The 22,772-nt window shown below is 45.2% G+C and overlaps 1 protein-coding gene across 1 annotated transcript in view; it reads left to right on the top strand.

Moving 5' to 3' along the window:
• The window catches only part of TSGA10 (testis specific 10), a 607,624-nt gene that overhangs the window by 364,254 nt on the left and 220,598 nt on the right, over positions 1-22,772 (top strand). Inside the window, exons 10-11 of the mRNA XM_029604773.1 lie at positions 10,443-10,558; positions 11,906-12,060. Of these exons, the coding sequence (XP_029460633.1) occupies positions 10,443-10,558; positions 11,906-12,060 (271 nt within the window). The remainder of the gene's footprint in view (positions 1-10,442; positions 10,559-11,905; positions 12,061-22,772) is intronic.

Genomic DNA, 22,772 nt, shown 5'->3' with positions numbered 1-22,772 from the left:
CTTGGAAATCTTTTTATTAGATAAAAGTGCTTAGACTTAATTGAATTTGTTTATTAATATAGGATGGACTATGATGTTTAAGTAGTAATCTAACCTGGTTTGGTTATTTTTGAGTGATTCTTTCTATTCTTTTCCTTTTTTTTTTTTTAATAATTTCTTTATTGAACATAGGCAAAAACAAAACCTCAGAAAGCAATCATATATCCGTCAAACTAACAATATGAAATGCTCGCCTTCATTATTGTAAAGACATATTTTCCTTAATTTTAATGACCCTCGGTCCCTCAAGTCCGCACCCCCCTTCCCCCCCCCCACCCTGCAGATAATCCCAGTTCCTCCCCACATATATATAATATATAGCAAACCAAACAGTATATAAGTATAAAAAGGCACTTGTAATAACACGGAAAGTTTTGAACTATAGACCATTGCAGGAAAAGCCTGTGGGGACTGAAGCTATGTGGTCCCAATTCGCAAAAAACACAAAAAGCATGACGTAAAATGTCAACGGGTAAAACACCCGAACTCTGAAATCATTATATCTTGATTAAGGTTTAGCTGATACTTCCAAGGGAGCAAGAGCTCTGGTACTAGCCGGAAGAGCGTCGTAGTACGGACCCCAAATTTCTCGAAATAAATGTCTCTTGCGTGGAGTAAAAAGTTTATACATGGATCCATGTTCCAGTAAGTATAGTTCCATCATCAAGGTTGACCACATAGCTGTGGTAGGTGATTGGGGTTCAGTCCACTTTAGGAGAATACACTTTTTCAGTATCAGACAGGCTTTAGATATGAGACCTATGTTATCCACATTAAGACTGCTCTCTCCAATGTTATTATTCAGAATGCAAAAAGAGCAAGACCAAAGAATGTCAGTATGAACCATTCGACCAAGTCTGGCCCGTACAGCTTCCCAAAATATAGCTATTTCTTGTCATTCCCAAAGATAATGAATCAGTGTGGCACCGGGAAATTACATTTTAAGCAATTCGAGGAAGGTATGCGACCTATCTGAAATGCCCTCGCCGGTGAGTAGACAATACGGTGGAAAATCCTCTGCTGAAGTTCTCGTAGAATAATATTATTTGTAATTTTAGCGATAGACTGATAACAATGAGCAAGCATCCGTTCATCCAGCTCTTCCCCACAGTCCTGAGACCACTTAGGGAGCAGTCTAGTAAAGATAGTACACTCTGAAACAGTATTATAAAATTGATACAGGCACGATAAGGAGCCCTGCTTAACCTTGAAACATTCCATCAAGTCATCATATGGCACATTAGTAATCGTTCCCTCTGCCCCCAGCAGCGCTGACTGCACCGCTGCCTTTAAATGAGCATACAGAAGGAAATGATGAGACTGAAAACCAAATTTCTCCTGACAATGGGCAAAAGAGTACAGCCGGCCCGTGGTAGGATCCAATACAGCACGCAAGGGCCAGTTAGAACGTAAGGAGAAGAGCAGGTAGCAGCAGCCGGGACTCCGGAGTGATGTTCCGCAAGGGGAAGTGTGGAGAGGTACGCGTTGATAAACCCAAGAGTCTGCGGGTAGTCCCCCACACCTTTCTTATTTTAGAAACTAATCTGTGGTGCACATTGAATTTTAAACTCGAGGAAGGCAAGGTATGGATAAGATAACAAGGATCAAATGGATAACACAATTCCTGTATCAGCAGGGGGTCTGTATATTCCTGGTTGCCCAGAAGCCAATCCCCTAAAAATCTTAGATTAGCAGCCCAGGAATAGAGTATAAAGTTGGGGAGCCCATACCCACCACGAGTACGTGAGGCAGTCATCATAGAGTAAGCCAACCGTGCTCTCTTATTATTCCAAATAAATTTACGGATGGCCGCCTGAAGTACCTTATTATCCCTGGAAAGAAGTACCCAAGGTATCATGGATAATTTATATAGTATTTGAGGAGCAATAACCATTTTAATCACCGCGATGCGCCCTTGCAGAGACAGGGGAAGATTTTTCCATCCTACTAATTTTTTACTTGCTTTATCAATTACCGGGGGCACATTTAAGCGATACCATGTCCGGGGGTCAGCATGTATGATTATACCTAAATATTTGATAGTGGTCTCAGCCCATTTTACAGGAAAGTCTGGCCATGTGCTCCGCAAGGACCCACTCAGATCCAATGCCTCAGTTTTATCCAGATTCAGTTTGAACCCCGATAAAGCTTGGTAGGATTGGAAGATCTGGATAGCTTCTGGGAGAGCCCGACGGGCATTTGATAATAAAAGTAAGATGTCGTCAGCAAACAATAAAGTCAAATAGGTCTGGGAGCCCACCGAAATACCCGTCACTGCCGGGGAAATCTTCAGTCGAGAAACTAAGGGTTCCACTGTTAGAATGAACAGGAGAGGGGAAAGGGGGCACACCCCTGTCGTGTCCCCCTCTGCAGATAGAATTCCTCAGATAATTGGCCATTGACCATAATACGGGCAGACGGATTAGTGTAAAGTAAAGTGATGTACTCATATATTCTACCCACAAAACCCATTTTAGAAAGAACTTATTTATTTATTTATTTATTTATTTAAACAAATTTATATACCGTTTTTCAGTAAAAAATACTGACCAAAGCGGTTTACAACAATAAATAACCTTAAAATTAAAAGGTTAAAAATTTGAGATAAAATAAAACTTAAGGAAATAAATAGGTAAGAATAAAAATACAGGATATTTCATAATCAATAAAAATAATAATGACTAAAACAGAGATTGGCCAGTTTCCGTTAAAAATAAAAAGCAGGAATAAGTAAAAGTAATACTATATAAATCAAACATAATTAGTCTTATTTACTTCAATTAAGATATTTCTAAATCTTTAAAAGCTTCCTGAAAGAGGTAGGTTTTCAAAGCCTTCTTAAAGTCTTTTCGACTGCTTATTAACCTAAGCGGGTCTGGCAATGCGTTCCACAGTATAGGGCCAGCGACCGAGAAAGCTCTGTTCCTAGTCATGCACAACGCTGCATTCTTTACTGAAGGGATTTCCAGCAGATTTTTCCCTGTAGATCTCAAGATAGGGTGGCATGGCCCTCAAGAAGGGCCATGCCACCCTATCAAATGCTTTTTCAGCATCGCAGGTGACCAGCAGGGGTTCACAAATTTTGGACGCCTTGCAAAGTTCCAGTGCAGCCATCACTTTGTGAATATTTATGGTAGATCTTCTTCTGGCCACAAATCCCACTTGATCAGGGGATATTAACATGGGCATTAAGGGCTGTAATCTTGTAGCCAAGATTTTAGCAAATAATTTAATGTCCATGTTTAACAATGAGATAGGTCTGTAGGAGGATGCCAACAAAGGATCCCTGCCCCCTTTAGGCAGGACAACTATAGTTGCTGCCCGCATTGTCGCTGGCATTTCTTGACGGTCTGTCATTGCCTCGAAAACGGACTGTAAAATAGGTGATACTTCTGCACTCAACGTTTTATAAAACAGAGATGTCAAACCATCAGGCCCCGGTGCCTTATGGGCAGGCAATGAACGGATTGCTTCACTAATCTCAGCCACTTCTATAGGGTGCTGCAGCTGCATCTGCTGAGCTTCCAATAGGCAGGGCAAGGATAGCCTCTTCAAAAATTCCAGTATATCAACCTCTTCCACTGGGTCAGCTGAATATAACTGACGATAATATACAGAAAAGATTTCAGCTATATCTGATGACGCTGTTTTAATTTCACCTGCCCCATTTTTTAAATTGGCTATAAATTTGGAGGAGTCTTGTGCTTTTAATAGGGAGGCAAGCAGACGCCCAGCTTTGTTGCCAAAGCGGAAAAAGGAAAACTGCCTATATCGCAGAGTCTTGGCTGCTCTAGTGTGTAGTAAGGAGTTTAGAGCTACTTGCGTCTCCTGATATTGGGCAAGCTTTGTGGCATCCTCCTAAATATTAATTTGGCGCTTAAGACATCTCATTTTCTTTTCTAAAGAGATAATGTCCTTGTCAATCTGTTTCTTCTTAAAGCTAACATAACTAATAACTTCCCCACGGAGAACACATTTTGCAGTTTCCCACAGTAAAATAGGCTGAGAAATGTGGTTGTGGTTGGTCTGCAAAAACTCCCTCCAGCATTTCAAAAACTCCCTCCAGCATTTCAAAAGAAACGCTGGAAATTCAGGATCATTGGCCAAAGAGGCAGGTAATCTCCATTGACCTGAGGAGGCTGTCACCCGTGGACCGTAGGTGCCCAGGATGGGGCAATGGTCTGATATCACCAATGGTGCAATATCCGAACCTGTGAATCTAGAAAAAATGGATTCAGAGATGAATAAGTAATCTATCCGTGAGCGTGTGGGGTGGGCTCGGGCGATATGGGTAAATTCTCTCTCTCCCGGATGCAGGGTCCACCATAAGTCTAAAAGAGCCAGATGCTTGCACAAAAAAGTGGGGCCCTTGTTCTCGCTAAGTGCATGTCCCCCCCTGGCCGGTTGCTGGTCCAATTGCGGATCTACTGCAAAATTAAAGTCTCCCCAGATGACCATGGGAAACTCGCCCAACTTAAGAAGGAGTGAGAGTAATGTAGTGTAATAGTGATGGTCATAAGTATTAGGAGCATAGACAGAGACCAAGATAATTGGTTGGCCCATCAAAATTCCCTTCAAAATAATGAATCGGCCCTGGGGGTCCACCACCTCCTCCTGTAACTGAAAAGAAATGGATTTATGAATAAGAATGGCTACCCCTCGACTTTTTGAGGTTCCCGTAGCATAATATACTTGTGCAACCCATTTTTTCCGCAACTTTTTTACCTCCTCCTCAAGTAAATGGGTCTCCTGTAGAAAACCCACTTGCGCATGGAGTTTAGCCAATCTGGCTAGCACTTTCTCCCGTTTGATAGGGGTGCCCAGGCCTGCCACGTTCCATGTTACCATCTCTACTGCCATAATCCCAGATCAGAAGAAGTGTGACGTCCTGTAGGCTCCCCTATAAGGAAATACATCAATTACAGCAAAAGATATGCAAAAGACATAGATTTGACCATTGGCAACCACGTTTTGAACATAATACACCAGCGGAACATGAGATTCTCTGCAAGTACCCTCCCCAACCAAACTACCCCCGTTCCTATAAAAAACAACCCCCCTCCCCTCCCCCCATCGCTCGAGGGCCTCATCACGGCCTGCAAGCGATCCCCACTATCTGTCCACCTCTCTCATCAAAGCCCCTGTAAATATAGGGAGAGAGATCACTAGATAGAACAATGTGACGGTTGTCACCCCAACCCATAACATAGAAACTGTATACAAACATAAGCGTGAACTCCAGAAATACCTCGCAGGATAATAAAAGAAATACACCCCCACTAGCAAACGGTTAAGTTGCGAACCACATCAGCACAATCCCCAGATAAATATCTGAGCTTCAGGTCGATATCGATGGGCTACTGCATTAGGGGCAAAAATAAGATCTCACAAAAATAAAAGAGTTCAGTCTTTAAGTGTGCCCAAGAAAAAAACAAAGAGTCGATGTGTGGCCAAGATTACAACTGGCATGTCATAAGTGCCAGCAGTAGAATCACCCAACGCAGCCCCGAGGACATCAGCCCTCTGTTCATGGTGATGGTGTCGTATCTGAGGACTTAAGATTCTGCACGAACGTGCTGGCGTCTGAGGCTGAAGTGAAAATTTTTACCTGACCTTGATGTGAAATCCGGAAGCATGCTGGGAATAAGAGCGCAAAACGAATCTTTCTGTTGACCAGCTCCGAGCATACTCCATTGAAAGCTTTGCGAAGGAGGGTAACACGTGGAGAAAAATCTTGAAACACCATTACCCTATGTGAATCATAAAAGAACTCTCTTGCTTTGCGATAATGCTGCAAGACCAGTTCCTTATGGGCAAAATGAAGAAATCTGGTCAAGATCACTCGGGGTCTGCGTGAGGAATCACCCTCGGGCTTCTGGCCTACGCGGTGGGCCCGCTCCATGAGGCATCCAGATGGGGAAGCCAGGGAAGGCACGAAACTTAATAGCCAAGCCTCCAGCAAACGCGGCAGTTCATAATCAGGTAAGGACTCCGGAATCCTGACGAAGCGCAGGTTGTTGCGGCGCGAGCAATTTTCTAGGTCATCCACTTTTTCTTCACTAGCCCGGAGCTGCATCTCCAGCGCTGCCATGCGGCCTTCCAGGGCACCTATATCGTCTTCGGCTAGGCCCACATGGCCCTCTACCCGTTCCACTCTCCCCGGTGAGGCAGCCATTTTGGAAACGGAAGTTTTCACTTTCTCCTTTTCCTTGCGGGTCACACGGGAAGCCATCCAGGATGCACAACTGTAGAAATCTGCTATCTGTAAGTTCACAGATGCCAAGCCAGTAAATGGGGCACAAATAAGGTCCGGGGTAAGCTCGATGAAATGGGATTAGGCCAGGGTGACAACCGGAGCCCTGATAGCTGCCTCCTATCGAGCCCACCACATCACGTGATCTCCCTTCTTTTCCTTTTTAATGCTTTATTGCATCTATGGATCCTTGGACTGAGGCAGGATTGGCGCAATCTGCAGGGAGAAGCCCTGTAGGTTCCCACAGTTGGCAAGCAGACCTGGACAAAGCAGAGACCAGCCCTCGTTCTCCTCAGGTTGATCCTTTGGGTGCTGGGGCTGTCAAGTCTTTGGTGGGGTCTCTGTTGATGGCAGAATTTGTGGTCCTTGAATTGCTTGGGTCATGGACAAGCAAAGGTCAGGCAAACCAGAGGTCTGGGCAGTGGTCAAAGGTAGGCAACGCTCAGGCATATCCACGATCAGGCCATGGTCATATCATACTAGATAGCCATCATATAGGAGAAGAAGGACGGATAGGCAGGGAAGGCAGGCAGGCAAAGAGAAGAACTGGTAGGCAATGAAGAGATAAAGATTGAAGACCAGGCTGGAACTGAAAGCAAGGTTGGAACTGAAAACAAGACGCTGGAACAAAACACTCTGTTCTGGAGTAGGTGGTCCTGGTTGCTGAGCCATTGAAGCAGACCCAGCAAGGGCCTTTTTTAGGCCTCTGTGTCATCTGGGGTGTCGCGAGGCTTTACCCCATGTCGGCCCCTTAAATCAAGCAACGTCAGGCGCATGTGCCTAAGGGGAAGCTCCAGGGGTTGTGATCAGCAGCGACCTACTACGTGGAGAGTGGGTGGTGTTTCACCAGGTCCGAGGGCGGCATTCCGTTGCGGGAAAAGCAGGAGAGCTACGGGTATGCCGGGGGCCAGGAGCCCGACCAGGAGCGTGAGTGTGGTGGTCTGTGGCAGTGATCTGTGGGACCAGCCTTTGAACCGCCAAATGCAACAGTATCCCTCTCTTCAGCCCCCTCCCAGAGGCTCTGGGTTCTTGGAATACCGTAGATGAAATTCTCTTAAGAGATTGTGGACCAAGATATTGGAAGCTGGCTCCCAATAATTTCTTCTAGGTCATAGTTCTTCCATTAAATTAGATATTCAATTTTTTTGCCTCTCCAGCGAGACTCCAAAACCACCTGGACTTCGTATAAAGCATTTTCATCAGAGGCCACATCTTGTGGCTCATGCGGCATTCTCAAGGGCCAAGAGAGTATTACAGGTTTGAGCAGTGACACATGAAATATATTGTGGATCTTCAACCTGGGTGCTAATCTTAGTTGATATGTGACAGGGCCTAGTTGCTGAAGCACATAGAGAAGTCCAATATAATTTGGTTTCAGGCACATAGACGGGAATCTTAGCTGTGGGAACTAATGGTGATTCCCACAGTCTTATTCCAATCTTTCTTAAAACAGTATATGTTTATTACCGCTTCACACATGCACAAAAGTAGACCCACTTCCCTTCAGAACAGTGTACTCTCTTTACTTACAGTTCAGTACTGCTTCTTTTAGGATTCACAGTTTAGCTTAGTGTTTGGACAGTGTTTTGTTACAGGAGCTGCCTTCCTCTTGGAGACCTGGGACTGGTCTAGTTATCCCCACCTGGATCACAGATCTTATTCCCCAATCTCTGGTTACACCCTCTGATCCCTACCTACCCCACATGATTCCGCCCATAAAGCATACCTTCCTTGCATTTAGGGCCGGATTTTAAGATTTAGGCGCGGGCATAGATTTGTGCACGCAACCTGGCGTGCACAAATCTACTCCCGATTTTATAACATGTGTGCGCAGCCGCGCACGTTATAAAATCTGGGGTCGGCGCGCGCAAGGGGGTGCACACTTGTGCACATCGAGCCGCGCAGCCTTCCTTCATTTCCTCCGAGGCCGCTCCAAAATCAGAGCAGCCTCGGAGGGAACTTTCCTTCTGCCCCCCTCCAGCTTCCCCTCTCTTCCCCTACCAAACCCACCCCCCAGCTCTACCTAAACCCCCCCCCTTACCTTTAACTTAGAAGTTGTGCCTACCGATGGCCGGCCCGCGATCCCACCCACGTCCCACCCCCTTTTTCAAGTCCCGGGACATACAAATGTCCCGGGGCTTGTGCACATCGCCGGGCCTATGCAAAATAGGCTCGGCGCACGCAGAAGGGATTTTAAAGGGCTATGCACGTAACCCTTTTAAAATCTGCCCCTTAAAGTGGACCAGGCTGGTCATGCCCATATAAACAGGGGAACACTAGAGGCACTGTCTCACATAGGCATAAGTGCTGAGTACTCAGCCACACTTTCTCTCCTACTTTAAACGGAGGGCTGGTCTTCTATGGGCATCTGCTGTTTTCTTGGCTCTGGCAACAGCTTTCTCAATTGATTGGTCCATTCCCACGCACCGGCAGCAGAAGTTGCGTTTAACCAAATGTCATCTCCTGCTGCCATGAGGCCAGTGTCACAGCTTTTATCTGCAGTCACTCCATGATGTGGGTGGCTGCCGCAAAGCCCATCCCACAGCAGAATTGACAGAGTAAAAACCTGGCAGCCACAGCAGATCTCCTCCACTGGCAGCTGAAGATTAAGAGGCCCAGCAGGCTGCACATGCGACGGCTGAAGAGAGAATGAGGACCCAGCGGCTGCCAGCAGACCCCATCTTGCTGGCGGCTTGAAAGAGGCTCATGCAGTGAGAATGTATGTGGTGAGACAGTGGGTATGTGAACATGTGTGTGTGTTGTGAGCCTTTGTGGGTCAGTGATTCCATGTGAAAGAGAAAATTTGTGTGTGATTGTATATGGGAGAAAGCATGTGACTGCATGTGGGAAAGCGTGTGCATGTGTGATTGTGGGAGGGAGAGAGAACCTGTGTGTGATTAATTGTTTGCATATGGGAGGAAGAGAACAAGCACTGATTGTGGGTGAGTGTATGGGGGAGAGGAGAACATGCATATGTGTATTGGAGAGTGTGTGTATGTGAAAGGGAGAAAGGAGAATATTTGTGTGCACCCTCTCCCACCCCAACTAATTTATGACAGTTTCAGGCTGACTGGAAATCAAAAGTTCCCAGGTATGGAGAGCAGTTTTTTTAATCCTTAAAATTTTAAATTATTGGGTGTCTGCAGTTCAGAAATATTTTATTGGTTTTGGAATTTTTTTAAAAATGTGTGAAGGAGTTTTTAATTATTGGATATTATTCTATTTGTCAGCTGTTCTGAAATATTTATTCTTTTAATTGGAATGATTTTACTATTATGATTGATGTTTTATATTTCTTAATTTTGTTTTTTGATGTTTTATGGGGCATGGTAATGTTCCTGTTAACCATTGTTGCATTGCGTAAAAGGTTTGGCTTGGTGCAGTTTCTATTTATACTTTTTTTATGATCACTTTATTCTGTATTTGGTGAGGTTCTGCATGTGTGACTGAGATGAGATAATCTGCTGGCTAGTGTTTAGTTTCTACGTAGGGATCTATAGCAGCCTGGCTTATTCTGTTTTCCTAATAGGTGGGTATTGGTGAGGTGGGGGATAGAGTTAGAAACATTTTTCTCTTCTCCTTTTGATAATTTTGTTTTTATGTGAGAAAAAACATATCAACTTCAGTCATATTTTTCATAGCTCTTGAATATTTTAACTGAAAATGAATGTCAATTAAAATTATTCAAGAGAATTACTATATTGATAGAAGAGGGCCCAGCTAAGAGACACACCAATTGATTGTGGAATGTCGGTGAAGAATGATCCACTAGAAGACATACTAAAAGTGGTATGGAAAAGGTAAGAAGTAAACCAAGACAGAATGAAGTCCCAAAATCCAAGTGAAGACAAAATATCAAGGAGTAGGGTCAGAAGCAGTGGACAGGTCAAGGAGGATTTAGAAAAGGCCTTTGGTTTTATCCATCAACAGGTCATCAGAGACTTTGGCTACAGTTTTATTCCTCCTTTTCATCTTTTACCAATGTAAAGAGATTAAAAATGTTTCCACATTAAAAAATTACATTTAGAATGAAAGGGATAACATAAGTCATATTTCAGAAAATTAAATTTCAAAACCTTGTAAAATTAGGACAAAAAACAAAACAGTTTTTATATTATTTTTAGTATTGTTGACAGTATTATTACTTCAGGTTAATGAATGACAAGACACAACGTGCCCTTGCAGACACACAGCGGCGCCTTTCTGTGAAAAATAATGAATTGCAAATGGCTCAGGAGAAAATTGGGTGTTTTGAAGAAAAACTTGGTAAGTCATTAAAATAAAAAATTTCCAGTAGGAAATTTAAAAAATAATGTTACCATATAACTGCTACTAATTCTCATAAGGGTAGATTTTAAAAAATTGCGCGATCGCGTACTTTTGTTCGCGCACCAGGCACAAACAAAAGTACGCTGGATTTTATAAGATAGGCACGTAGCCACGCGTATCTTATAAAATCCGGGGTCGGCGCGCGCAAGGGGGTGCACATTTGTGCAACCTGCACGCACCGAGCCCAGCGCGCGCTGCCTGTTCCCTCCGAGGCTGCTCCGATTTCGGAGCGGCCTCGGAGGGAACTTTCCTTCGCCCTCCCCCCACCTTCCCCCACCTTCCCCTACCTAACCCACACCCCCGGCCCTATCTAAACCCCCCCTTACCTTTGTTTCATGATTTATGCCTGCTAAAAGCAGACGTAAATCTGCGCGCGCCGGCCGGCTGCCCCGCTCCAGGTTCCCGTCCCAGGGGGTGGTCCGGAGGCCGTGGCCACGGCCCCGGAACGCCCCCGGGCCGAAACCACGCCCGCGTTGCCGCCCCCAAAACGCCGTGTCATTCTGCCACACCCCCCTGACACGCCCCCTTCCGCCCCTTTTAAAAAACCCTGGGACTTATGCGCGTCCTGGGGCTTTGCGCGCGCCGGCGGCCTATGCAAAATGGGCGCGCGAGGCCCCTGCGCACATAAATCCGGCCGGATTTATGCGCGCAGGGCATTTAAAATCCGCCCCTCACTGTATATGGACATTTTCCATTCTTCGTTTCTCTTTTACCTCCATTGTATCTCATAAACAAACAAGTAACATGGTCCAGACATGAATATTCTATAGCAGTGGTCCCCAACCCTGTCCTGTGGGCCCACCAGCCAGTTGGGTTTTCAGGATATCCACAATGAATATGCATGAGAGAAAATTTGCATGTTATTTCTCTCATGCATATTCATTGTGGATATCCTGAAAACCCAACTGGCTGGTGAGCCCACAGGACAGGGTTGGGGACCACTGTTCTATAGAATTGTCATAATTTATACATTTACTTGCTACTTATATAGTTAAAATTGATTTTACCCATTGTTTTATGACATTTACTACTGATTTTCCCCCTACATTTTCAGTTACTTTAATTGTGTTCATCTTTTCAGGCATCTTTGCAAATGTTATTACCCGTAAAGAAGTGAATATTGGCATTCTGATAATATTGCTGTCTGAAAAGACCAAGGTGTGCAACTAACTTGAAGTTGACAATCCAGTCCAACATTTATGTTTTGCTTATATGACTTGGAAAGACTTATTTTCAAAAAACAGTCCATACAAATGAGATCATCTTTGTTATTGTTATGTACAGCTGAGTTGACAAGTCTAAGCATTGCCCATAGAGAAGAAATCAGCATCCTGAAGTCATCTGTTTCAGACCTGGATAAGGAAAAGGACTCCTTGCTAGACAGCATGGACGACAAAACTGAGAAATTAATCTCCCTTGAGGAAAACCTTAAACTAAAAGTATGTTCTAACATATAAAAGACAATTTGTTGTACTTGATTGTTAATCAGTCTGCTGTAACTGGGCCTATATGAAACAGTGGCTAATTTACAAATTGTTTGCTCCATAATATGAAGTTAGCCTTCAAGTTACAGTGTTAGTAATTTGCTCCTCCCCCTGCCCCCCTTAGTCCAAACTATAAATTACCCATATGCTTGAGGCTGAGAGTACCACATGAGAAATTATACTTACTAATATAATATAATGTATCTTTGGGTTCATAATCTGAGTAAGGAATGAGACAGGGTTATCCAAATACCACAATTCTGTATTCTTCCCAAACAACCTCTCACTTGTGCAACCACAGGCCAGATAAATCTTCACACCAGAATAAAACAGTAACTTTTTCTAGTATTGTGTAAGTAGACAGTAAATCCAATCAGAACATTAAATGGAAAAGTACAGTAGTAAAGTATAATATAAGCGAACAGCAGGCCACAGGCAGTCCACACAATTCTTCATCTCATATGACAGCAATAGATTAGGAGTTGCTGTTGCCAAGAAGACCCTGTCTAACTGGCTGGCGAATGCGCAACTGGGACTGCAGCTTGGGGGCAATGTCAAGGCTTACTCTGTCAGAGCCATGGCAGCTTTGGTGGCCCACCTGACAGCGGTCCCCGTGGCTGAGATCTGCAAAGCTGCGATATGGAGTTCTTTCCACACTTTCACCACCCACTACTGTTTGGACAGGGATGGCTGACACGATAGCAGCTTCGGCCAGTCTTTCCTCCAGAATCTTTTTCAGCTGTAAAATCCAACTCTTCCTGCCTAGTTTTTTTCTGGTTCAGGCTGTCTCCCTTTGTTACCAACAGCACCTGTATTGTTGTGCCCGTTGGCACCTGGTTGCATGCCTTTTGGTCTTGCATATTTTTCGGGAGCAGCTTGTAGCTAGGGATTCACCCATGTGTGAGGGCTAGCATCCTGCTTGTCCTAGGAGAATGTAAAGTTGCTTACCTGTGACAGGTGTTCTCCTAGGACAGCAGGATGTTAGTCCTCATAAAACCCGCCCACCACCCTGTGGAATTGGGTTTCATTATATTTATTGTTTTATTTTTTCATAATTCTATGTTGAGATTGGAGAGGGACTCTGAGTGGATTGTGGCATGCTCAGTGTGCCAGTCAAAGTTTCTAGAAACTTTGACTGGCATATGTTTTCTGTGCTGGGCTCCATCTAATGATGTCACCCATCATTACCCAACAGTTGTCCTAGGAGAACACCTGTTACAGGTAAGCAACTCTGCTTTCAGGTATCTGAAGGTCTGCATCATATCTCCCTTGCATCTCCTCTCTTCCAGGGTATACATGTTTAGATCCTTTAGCTTCTCCTAATAAGTCTTCTGATACTGATCCTACCCCATTTTGTTCACCCTTCTCTGGACCAGCTCCATGTTGTCTCTATCCCTTTTGAGATATGGGCTCCTGAACTCTAGGTAAGGCCTCACCAAGGACATTATCACCTCCTTTTTCTTACTGGTTATTCCTTTCTATGCAGCCCAGTATTCTTCTGGCTTTAGTTATCGCCTTGTCACATTGCTTTGCCATCTTCAGATCACCAGACACTATTACCCCAAGTTCTCTCTCATAGTCCATGCATATCATACTTTCACTCCCCCCCTCCACCCCCCATTATGTACAGCTCTTTTGGATTACTGCATCCCAGATGCATGACTCTTCACTTCTTGGTATTGAATCCCATCTGTCAAATCTTTGACCACTCTTCAAGCTTTCTTAAATCACATTGAGCGCCTATCTGAATGTGAACTAAGCACCTACCTCAGCGCCTATTTGAGCACGCGCTGAGTTCCTATTTGAACATCTCCAGAGTGCCTATTTGAGCGCATATGGACCGCCTACTTGAGTGTGTACTGAGCGCCGACTTGCGTGCACGCTAAGCGCCTACCTGGGTGTGCGCTGAGTGCCTACTGGGTACCTACTTGAGCGCAAGTGTGCTGTAACTGTGCCTCAATGCGTCTTATTTGGGCACACAAAGAAAGCAAAGCAGTATGGTGCTGGTGACAAATAAGTCTAAGCACCTAGCGATCTGTGCTGCCTGCCATATAAGGGCAATACAGCCAAGGATTTCTGTGAGTCTATGCCAGTGCTGCCTGGGTGCTGGGCCGCACCCTTGGTCAGGGGGGACTGGAGATGACAGGGATTCATTGCGGGTATCCCCTTCTTCAGTTGATCCTAGGACAGAAACATCTTCAGGGTATGTTTGATCTGAGGATGTCAGATTGAGGCCTATAGGGCCTGGTATAGGCCCATCCTCCTTTTCCTGAGTGGGATTTTCCAGGGATTACAGTCATTTCTGCAGGGGCGCCCAGCAGAGATGGCAGTATCTTCAAAGCGGGGTACCGTACTCAAAGTTGCCAGTTGTTACCTTGTTCAAGAGCCACAGTACTGAAATCATTAATGATATGCAGAAGGATGTAGATACAGATGATTCTGATGAAGATTTGGGTTTCTCCCCTCTGGCTGAGGGGACAAATCCTCTGGATTTAGAGCCACATAGAAACTCCATTTCTTTCATAGTGATGAGTTCCAAGTCTGTTGGCTCAGACTCTGAAGCCACTGGGGGTGATTTTACGGGAGCGCAAAGTAAGATCCCATTTTGGTCACCCTACGCAAGCATCTTGTTTCTTTCCCCTCCTGGATGCAATTCAAGAGCTGATTACCCTTGTATGGACCACTCCAGAAGCAAACCTTAAAGAGGGACACGCTTTGGTGGGCTGTACCCCTTGGAACCAGTGATGAGGAACAGTTAAGTTCTCCAAAGGTGGAAGCGCTGGTGTGTTCTGTGTCTAAGCAGACCACCCTTCCAGTAGAAGGAGGGGCAGCTCTAAAAGATGCTCAGAATAGGAGAATTGAAGCTATCCCTAAGCAGACCTTCAGACCATGGCAATGAATTTGCAAGTTGCCTCTTGTTGCTCCCTGATGGCTCAGGAGTCTATGCCTTTCTCAGGAGCCTGAGGGAGCAGGGTTGGAGCACTGTTGCAACCAGGGCTGCCTTCTTGGTTTATGCAGGCTGTGACTTGAGAGTGCCTAGATGTCAGCTGTGTTTGCAAAACTGGTTGGAAGATACAATTTCGAAGTCCATTCTCACGAGGTTATCCTTTAAGGGTTCTTTTTTATTTGGAAGTGAACTGGAGAACATGGTACGTAGATGAGGGGAATCCCAGGTCCCTCGTTTGCCAGAGGATAAGAAGTCGGCTTCATGTCCTTTTAGGCATGAGGCCATGCTAGAGGCTGCAGGCATTGTCGTCCCTATAGGGGAGCAACTACTCAAATTTCTTGACCTTTTGGTAAGTCTCAGTCCTTTCAATCCAGAAAGCCTAAGATGAATGTGGACTCTAGGAGTGGAGCACCTCATCTACCTCGCTTTTATCAGAGCTGGGTCTGGATCATGTTGGTCCAATGGATCCTAGAAGTGTTAAGAGAAAGCTATGCTCTAGAGCAGCGCTTCTCAACCGGTGTGTCGCGACACACTAGTGTGTCGCCAAACACCAGTAGGTGTGTCGCGTCTCCCGGTGTCCCACTGCCCCGTTGTACTTTCCTTCTCCCTTTTTTCCAGCCCCCGCGGTCCAATTGAATGTATGCCTGGGTGAGAGCTTGTGTCTGAGGGTGTGAATGGGTGCCTGGGTGAGAGCTTGTGTCTGAGGGTGTGAATGGGTGCCTGGGTGAGAGCTTGTGTCTGAGGGTGTGAATGGATGCCTGGGTGAGAGCTTGTGTCTGTGGGTGTGAATGGATGCCTGGGTGAGAGCTTGTGTCTGAGGGTGTGAATGGGTGCCTGGGTGAGAGCTTGTGTCTGAGGGTGTGAATGGGTGCCTGGGTGAGAGCTTGTGTCTGAGGGTGTGAATGGATGCCTGGGTGAGAGCTTGTGTCTGTGGGTGTGAATGGATGCCTGGGTGAGAGCTTGTGTCTGAGGGTGTGAATGGGTGCCTGGGTGAGAGCTTGTGTCTGAGAGTGTGAATGGGTGCCTGGGTGAGAGCTTGTGTCTGAGGGTGTGAATGGGTGCCTGGGTGATAGCTTGTGTCTGAGGGTGTGAATGGGTGCCTGGGTGAGAGCTTGTGTGTGAATGGGGGCCTGGGTGAGAGCTTGTGTCTGAGGGTGTGAATGAATGCCTGGGTGAGAGCTTGTGTCTGAGGGTGTGAATGGGTACCTGGGTGAGAGCTTGTGTCTGTGGGTGTGAATGGGTACCTGGGTGAGAGCTTGTGTCTGAGGGTGTGAATGAATGCCTGGGTGAGAGCTTGTGTCATTGGGTGTGAATGGGTGCTTGGGTGAGAGCTTGTGTGTAGGGGTGTGAATGGAAGCCTGGGTAAGAGCTGGTGTGAATGGGTGTAAGAGCTTTTGTGTGTGATTGAGAGCTTGTATATAAGAGAACATGAGTGTGATTGAGAGAGCGAGACTGGTCAGGGAGGTGATGTGTTTCTGTGTGAGAGAGAGAAACTGGTCAGGAAGATGACTGGTGTGAAAGAGACCGAGACTGGTCGTGGGGTCTAATTGGGGGTGTGTGTGTTGTGAGTGACTGGTTGTGGGTGCTAAGGAAGAAGATCGAGGACAGAGCTTCAGCAGCCCTTGCTGCTTCTGGTTAGTGCTATTGGCCTGGAAGGGAAAGGAGTAGGAGAGTTGCTGGAGAGGGTAAGTAAAGGTGGCTTTTTAAATTTATTTTTCTTGATTGACTGCCATTTTAATTATTGGGTATTATGCGATGTCTGCTGTTTTGAAGTATTTTATTGATATTTGGACATGTTTTAATAATTTTTATGAGTATTTAATTGAATATTATTCTGTTCAGCAGCTGTTTTGTAACATTTTTGGTATAACTTTACAATGATTTCTGTGTGGGGCTCTGTAGCAGCTTGGCTTATTCTGTTTTCCCAATAGGAAATGTTTTAGTGTTTATGGCCTGGTTTAATAGTTGTATTTCTTAGATAGGGTTATTACTGTTTGCGTATGTTCCGTAATACAGGTGTAACTTTGTGCAGGTTAGTTTGTGTGCATTATTGCAAATCCTGAGTCTGTTAGGTGCTATATTTCTCTTTCCATTTCTCCAGGTTCACACTGTATGCAGAGTGGCTTTTTTAGTTTTCCGTTCCAGTTTCTGTCTCCATATTTATAATTTGTGTTTTTTCTCTACTTGGTGAAGGTCAGTTCTGGGTGTGTGACCAAAGTGAGGTATTTTACTAGCATGTAGGCATTTGTATCAATCTTATTTGATGTGTTTTCTCAATAGGGTATGCATTAGTGGTAAATTACTGTCTTTTCATAAGGAAGGCTGTTGTGCCTGGTAGTAAAGGGAATTTGTTTTGCTTTTACTGAGATGTCATCAGAACCAGAATATCTTTTTTTTTTGTATGGTGAGTTGTACGGGTTATGCCCTAGATCTGCTCTGCACTCATTGCTGGGGGTTGAGAGGATTCCTGTGGATGCAGAGTGCATGTTTACATTTAGCCCCGTGATGGTCACATGTTCAGTGTGTCACGCATGTGAGAACCATTTGTCAGGTGTGTCCCGGCCAAAAAAAGGTTGAGAACCACTGCTCTAGAGTTTTCTTTGCATTCCTCTGGATGCCCTGTGGTCTCTCTTTGCATCTCCCTACAGAAAAGGGTGGTGGTGGAGACTTCCTTAAGAAGGCTGTTAAACTTGAAGGCCGTAATTCCATTCCCGAATCACAAGAAAATATGGGACGTTGTTTCATTTCTTTTGCTGTACAAAAACGTTCCTTTTGGCCCATCCTAAATCTCAGAGACATAAATAGTCATTTGCGGGTGACTCTTCCTCTATGGAAACTCTGCACACTTTAACAATGGCAGTGCAATCAGGGGGATTCTCCCGTCCCTAGATCTGACGGAGGTATTTCTACATATTCCTATTCACTGGGAACATCAACAGTTCCTGCGGTGTGCTGTTCTGGGATGTCATTATAAGTTTCAGGCCTTGCCCTTCCAGCAAGCCACTGTGCCCAGGACCTTCTCTAAGGTCATGGTGATAATAGCAGTATCCTTCTATCCTTCTGCAGGGCTGGCGTCATAGTTCTCATATCTTCATTGGAAGAGAGTCACCTTGTTTTTCATGCCATGGTCTCATTATGGTAAGAGCGAGGCTGGGTGGTGAACTTGGCCAAGAGCAGCTTATAGCTGCCTCATAAACTGGAGTGACTTGGCATTCTTATGATTTCCTAGCAGGTCTGACTGTTTCGGCCAGGGAGTCACATTCAAAGTTGATTTCTCTAGTTCAATTCCTGAAAAGGTCTGTTCACCCAACAGTGGGACCTTATCTACAAGTCCTGGGTTCAATGGCAGCCAATTTGGGGGTTTCCCCTGGACGAGGGCGCACATGCATCCTCTTCAGTGTTACTTCCTGGGGGGAGGGGGGCACAGATTCAGGACAACATGGTGAGGCTTCTCTTGCCATTACAGGTGAGCATACATTTGCAGTGGTGGTTGCAAGCAGATCTCAGGAAGAGAGTTTACTTGGAAATGCCAGAATGGTAGTACAAATCGCTGGTGCACCAAGGTACATCAATCAATTGGAAACACATACAGTTTGGTTGGCATGCTGATGATTCACCGAACATCTAGAGACTCGGATGATTAGGATAATGTCAGACAATACGTCCACAGTGGCTTACATCCTTCCTTAAGCCGGAACAGGGAGCCTTCGGGTGTTAGAGCAAATGGGTGCGCTCCTGATATGGGCAGAGCAAAATCTTGTGGACATATCTGTCTTCCACATTGCCGGAAAGAACAATGTAAGGGTTATCTTTCCTAGTGGTCAAAGCTTGGTCACTGGAGAGTGGGAATTGTTGGCTGAGGCCTTTCAAGTCATGGTGGCATGCTGGGATCACCCTTTTGGAGTTGCTGGCAACTACAACCAATGCAAAGATCCAAGGTTGTTCAGTCGCAGATGGGACCCGAAAGTTTTGCGTATCGATGTTCTCCTTCCAGCGGTGCTGTGGAGCAGGGAGCTATATCCCTTCCCACCATGACCACTATTAGCAGGATCATGTGAAAGATCGCAAGATAGACTGAAACGTGTTTCCGGTATCTACAAGTTGGCCCAGAGGCCATTGGGTGCCGATCTGTGGAGGCTGCTGGCGGGCAGTCCTCTCAAGTGGCTGAACTGGACAGATCTATTGTGCAAGGACCAATTCTACATGACGATCCGGGTCCATTTTGTCCTTCAGTTATTGAAGCATGACTGTTCTGCTGCAGTGATTCCACCTTGAGCTGGGCTGGAACATTTTCTATGTCTCTGGCTTATGTTAGCGTTTGGATTGTTTTCGAGGCCTGGTGTGAGGCATGAAGTTCTCAGCCTCTCAAAGTGGAAATTCCATTAATGTTTGGAAGTGTCAAGTGGCAGCTCTCGCCTCTTATAGGGGACGAGTCGATGGAGGGTCTTGGTCTTCCCTTCCAGATGTATCTCAACTCTTGAAGGGAGTTAATAATCTTTGTCCTCACTGGTAGCTACCAGTGCCCTTGTGGAACCTTAATCTGGTTCTGGATTCTTGGTGGGTCCTGCCTTTCAACCCCTACATAGCTTTTCCTTGAGGAGGTGCAGTTGTGTACTGTACTTTCTGTTGCCAAAAAAGGTTTTGAAGTTTCATTTGAAGTGGTGTATTTTTCTTGCCCATGCTGGACAGGTATAGAGATAAGAGTGATTATTGTTTCTTGCGAGCCTTGGATGTCAAGCAGCATCTGAGGTGATGTTGGGAGGCTACTAAGCATGTCAGGAAGTCTGATTGACTGTTTCTGCTCCACGGTGGAGGTAAACAAGGGTTGCTGGCAATGCGGGCAACTATAGCCCATTGGAAAAAGGATGTCATCACGGCTGCCTGTGTGGTTGCCGAGATTCCTTTCTCTAAGCGACTCAAGGCAGCGGGAAGGTCCATGAACAGACGCTGCGACCTCCCGCTGCCTTAAGCCTTGAGCAGCAACAACTAGGACTCCCTGTGGCCCTCCAAAGAACTAGAGGGTGAGTAGCATAAATACTTTAAATATAGATAGTAAATAATAGGGTTTCCTGTTTGGACCTGACCAGGCACTTAGGACAGGGTTTAAGTATTTTCACATGAACGGACGCCGCGACCTCCCTGCTAAACTGCTCCGCCACACTCGGGGAGGAGAAGGGAAGGCTTTCAGGGTCTCCAGCTCCCCTCTCCTCGCAGGGGGTGGAGGGGGGTTGTTGCCTGCAGAGAAGGTTGAAGGAGGGATCCAGAGGGGGCGAAGATACAGCTCAAGGCAGCGGGAAGCTGACTGAAACCACACTAACGCCAGGGTCAGGGTAGGCGGTAAATTTGCAGGTTAAAGACGCGGCAAAATAGCTAGTTAAAAAGGCGATAATCTGGGCGCACGTTACTGTATCGGAGGGAATAGCTAATCCGATCATTAACATATCATATACATGCCGCGGGCGGAAAGGGTTATGCGTCGATTTCAAGAAGCGGTAAGGATGCGTAAAACCGGATACTGAATCGCGGGTTCTCCTTGGGTGTCCAAATTGTGCGTCCAAAGCGGGTTAGAAACGGGGTAACCGCGGCAGCGTTTTACTGAATGGGCCTGTTAGAATGCATTTCACTAGGGCTCAGAAACTATTATGAGTAGATCCTTGACTATCATCTCAGGCTGAGTTTTCCCGGGCAATGATTTGGTCTTTCTTGCATACCTTCCCAAGCTTTTCCGCTTGGATGTTCGGGTTCCACAGGACACAGCCTTCACATGTGTGGTGTTAACTGGACTGCAGGCAGCCTCCCGCCCTGTTAGGGAGTAGCTTTGATATCTCCCATTTGTGGGGATTGGCCTGCCTGAGTGCAGAAAAAGGAGAAATTACTAGTTACCTGATAATTTCCTTTCCTCTAAGTAAGGCAGGCCAATCCCTGACCTGCTCTCGGCTACCAATTTTTGTCTTTGGTTCGCTCTTTAGGTGAGAATGTTGTAGAGTGTTGTTTCTGCTATTTGTTGGAGGACTGGTAAGTGTTTTAACTGGGCCCTTAATTTAGTGAACGTTAATTCTTTTGTTTGCACTCAGTTTTCTCTATTGTTGGAAGTATGAGTGATTGATTGTTAATAATTATTTTCAACTATAATAGGTTTGTCCACAGTTTGGCTTTTCCAGGGAATATTGGTGGGTTGTTGTTAGGGCAGGGCTATAAATCCATGACATCAGCTTTTATTCTGCCTCCATCTGCTGGAAGAAGTGTATAACCCACTTGTGGGGATTGACCTGCCTTCCTTAGAGGAAAGGAAATTATCAGGTAAGTAGTAATTTCTCCTTATATACACGTAACTCAGGGAATTTTATAACATGCACACGGCAATGAAATTACCAGTTTTACCAATTAGTCTATCAGTTTGCCCAGTCCAATTGCAGCTCGTACAGATCATCATGGCTTTTCAGCCTGAAGTTCCCCCATTTCATCCAGACTCCCCATTCAGTCATTTTTTCACTTTTGAGATATTTTGCACTTATACCAGATATTGCGCAAGAGTAAGTATACGCAAATAAAAAAGATGTATGCACATCACTTTGGCAGGTTTTAAAATAGCAATTTATTTTCATAAATGTTGGCCCTGTCCTGGAACACCCCTGGCATGCCCCTTTTACTTGTGGACCTGATTTATGCAGTATTTTGCAGTTTTGAAAATACCATATATACTTGCGTGTTTGCTTTTTTACAGGCACACATGCTATTTTTTACACAAATGTCTTTTGAAAATTTACCTCTTAGGAGGTAATTTTTAAAGGAAGGTTGCGCGTAAAAGAAGCATAGATCAAATCAATTTTCAGAAGCCCATTTATGTACGTATAACCTTTTAGCAATTCAGCCCCATGGAGAGGACTTCCAAACAAATTAAGCAAAGTACAACTAGCAATTTTCAAAAGCCCATTTACGCTCATAAATCCTTTGGACAATTATCTCCTTAGGTTTTTGCAGCCAAAATGCATGATGCATTTTCTAGGATTAAATCTAAGCTGCATTCAGGGAAGTCTTACATGACGATAACCATCGCCATTAGAATGGTACTTCATATAACCTCCTCCAGAAGCTGAAGTTGCTAGATGAACCAGACTTTTTATGAATATTCAAAAGCCATTTGGACATATCTCACAAATTATCTGTCTAAATTGCAAATGTGAAATATTTAGCTACTTAACTTGGCTAACTTATAGTCAGATAGTAGTTATCCAGCTATAGTTTAGCCAGTTAAAAAATGGATGTTTAAGGGGCGTTCCGGGAAGGATTGAGTTATCAGGCTAAACTAACCAAATATTGGGTATATCTGGCTAGGGTAGCCAGATCTGGCGTTGTGTGGCCAGATAATGTGCTATTTAGCCAACTATCTTTAAATATATCCAGTTAAGTAGCACTATCATTAAAGCTTAAAATCGAAACACAAATGGGCCAGCGTGCCAATCCTCTCCCTCCTTCCCAAAACATTTTATAGAGGCCCTATTGGTCGAGCTCTCCTCACTCCTAAAATCCTTACAACGTACAAAGATCCTCGTCCCAGTGTATCACAAAAGCATATATCCGCCTACCCCCCCCTCCCCCTCATTCACCCGCAAGGATTCTAAACATTGCGGCACCCCCTTCCCCCGACTGTCTCCATCCCCCCAATGTCTTTTCTTTCATTGCTAGGACCATGGGTCCCTCTGCCCTGCTCCCAGTACCT

The sequence above is a fragment of the Rhinatrema bivittatum genome, chromosome 5 (genome assembly GCF_901001135.1).
Source record: "Rhinatrema bivittatum chromosome 5, aRhiBiv1.1, whole genome shotgun sequence".
NCBI classification, from domain to species: domain Eukaryota; kingdom Metazoa; phylum Chordata; class Amphibia; order Gymnophiona; family Rhinatrematidae; genus Rhinatrema; species Rhinatrema bivittatum.
Note: the sequence above shows the minus strand (reverse complement) of the source record. Positions and strands in the feature narration are given on the sequence as shown.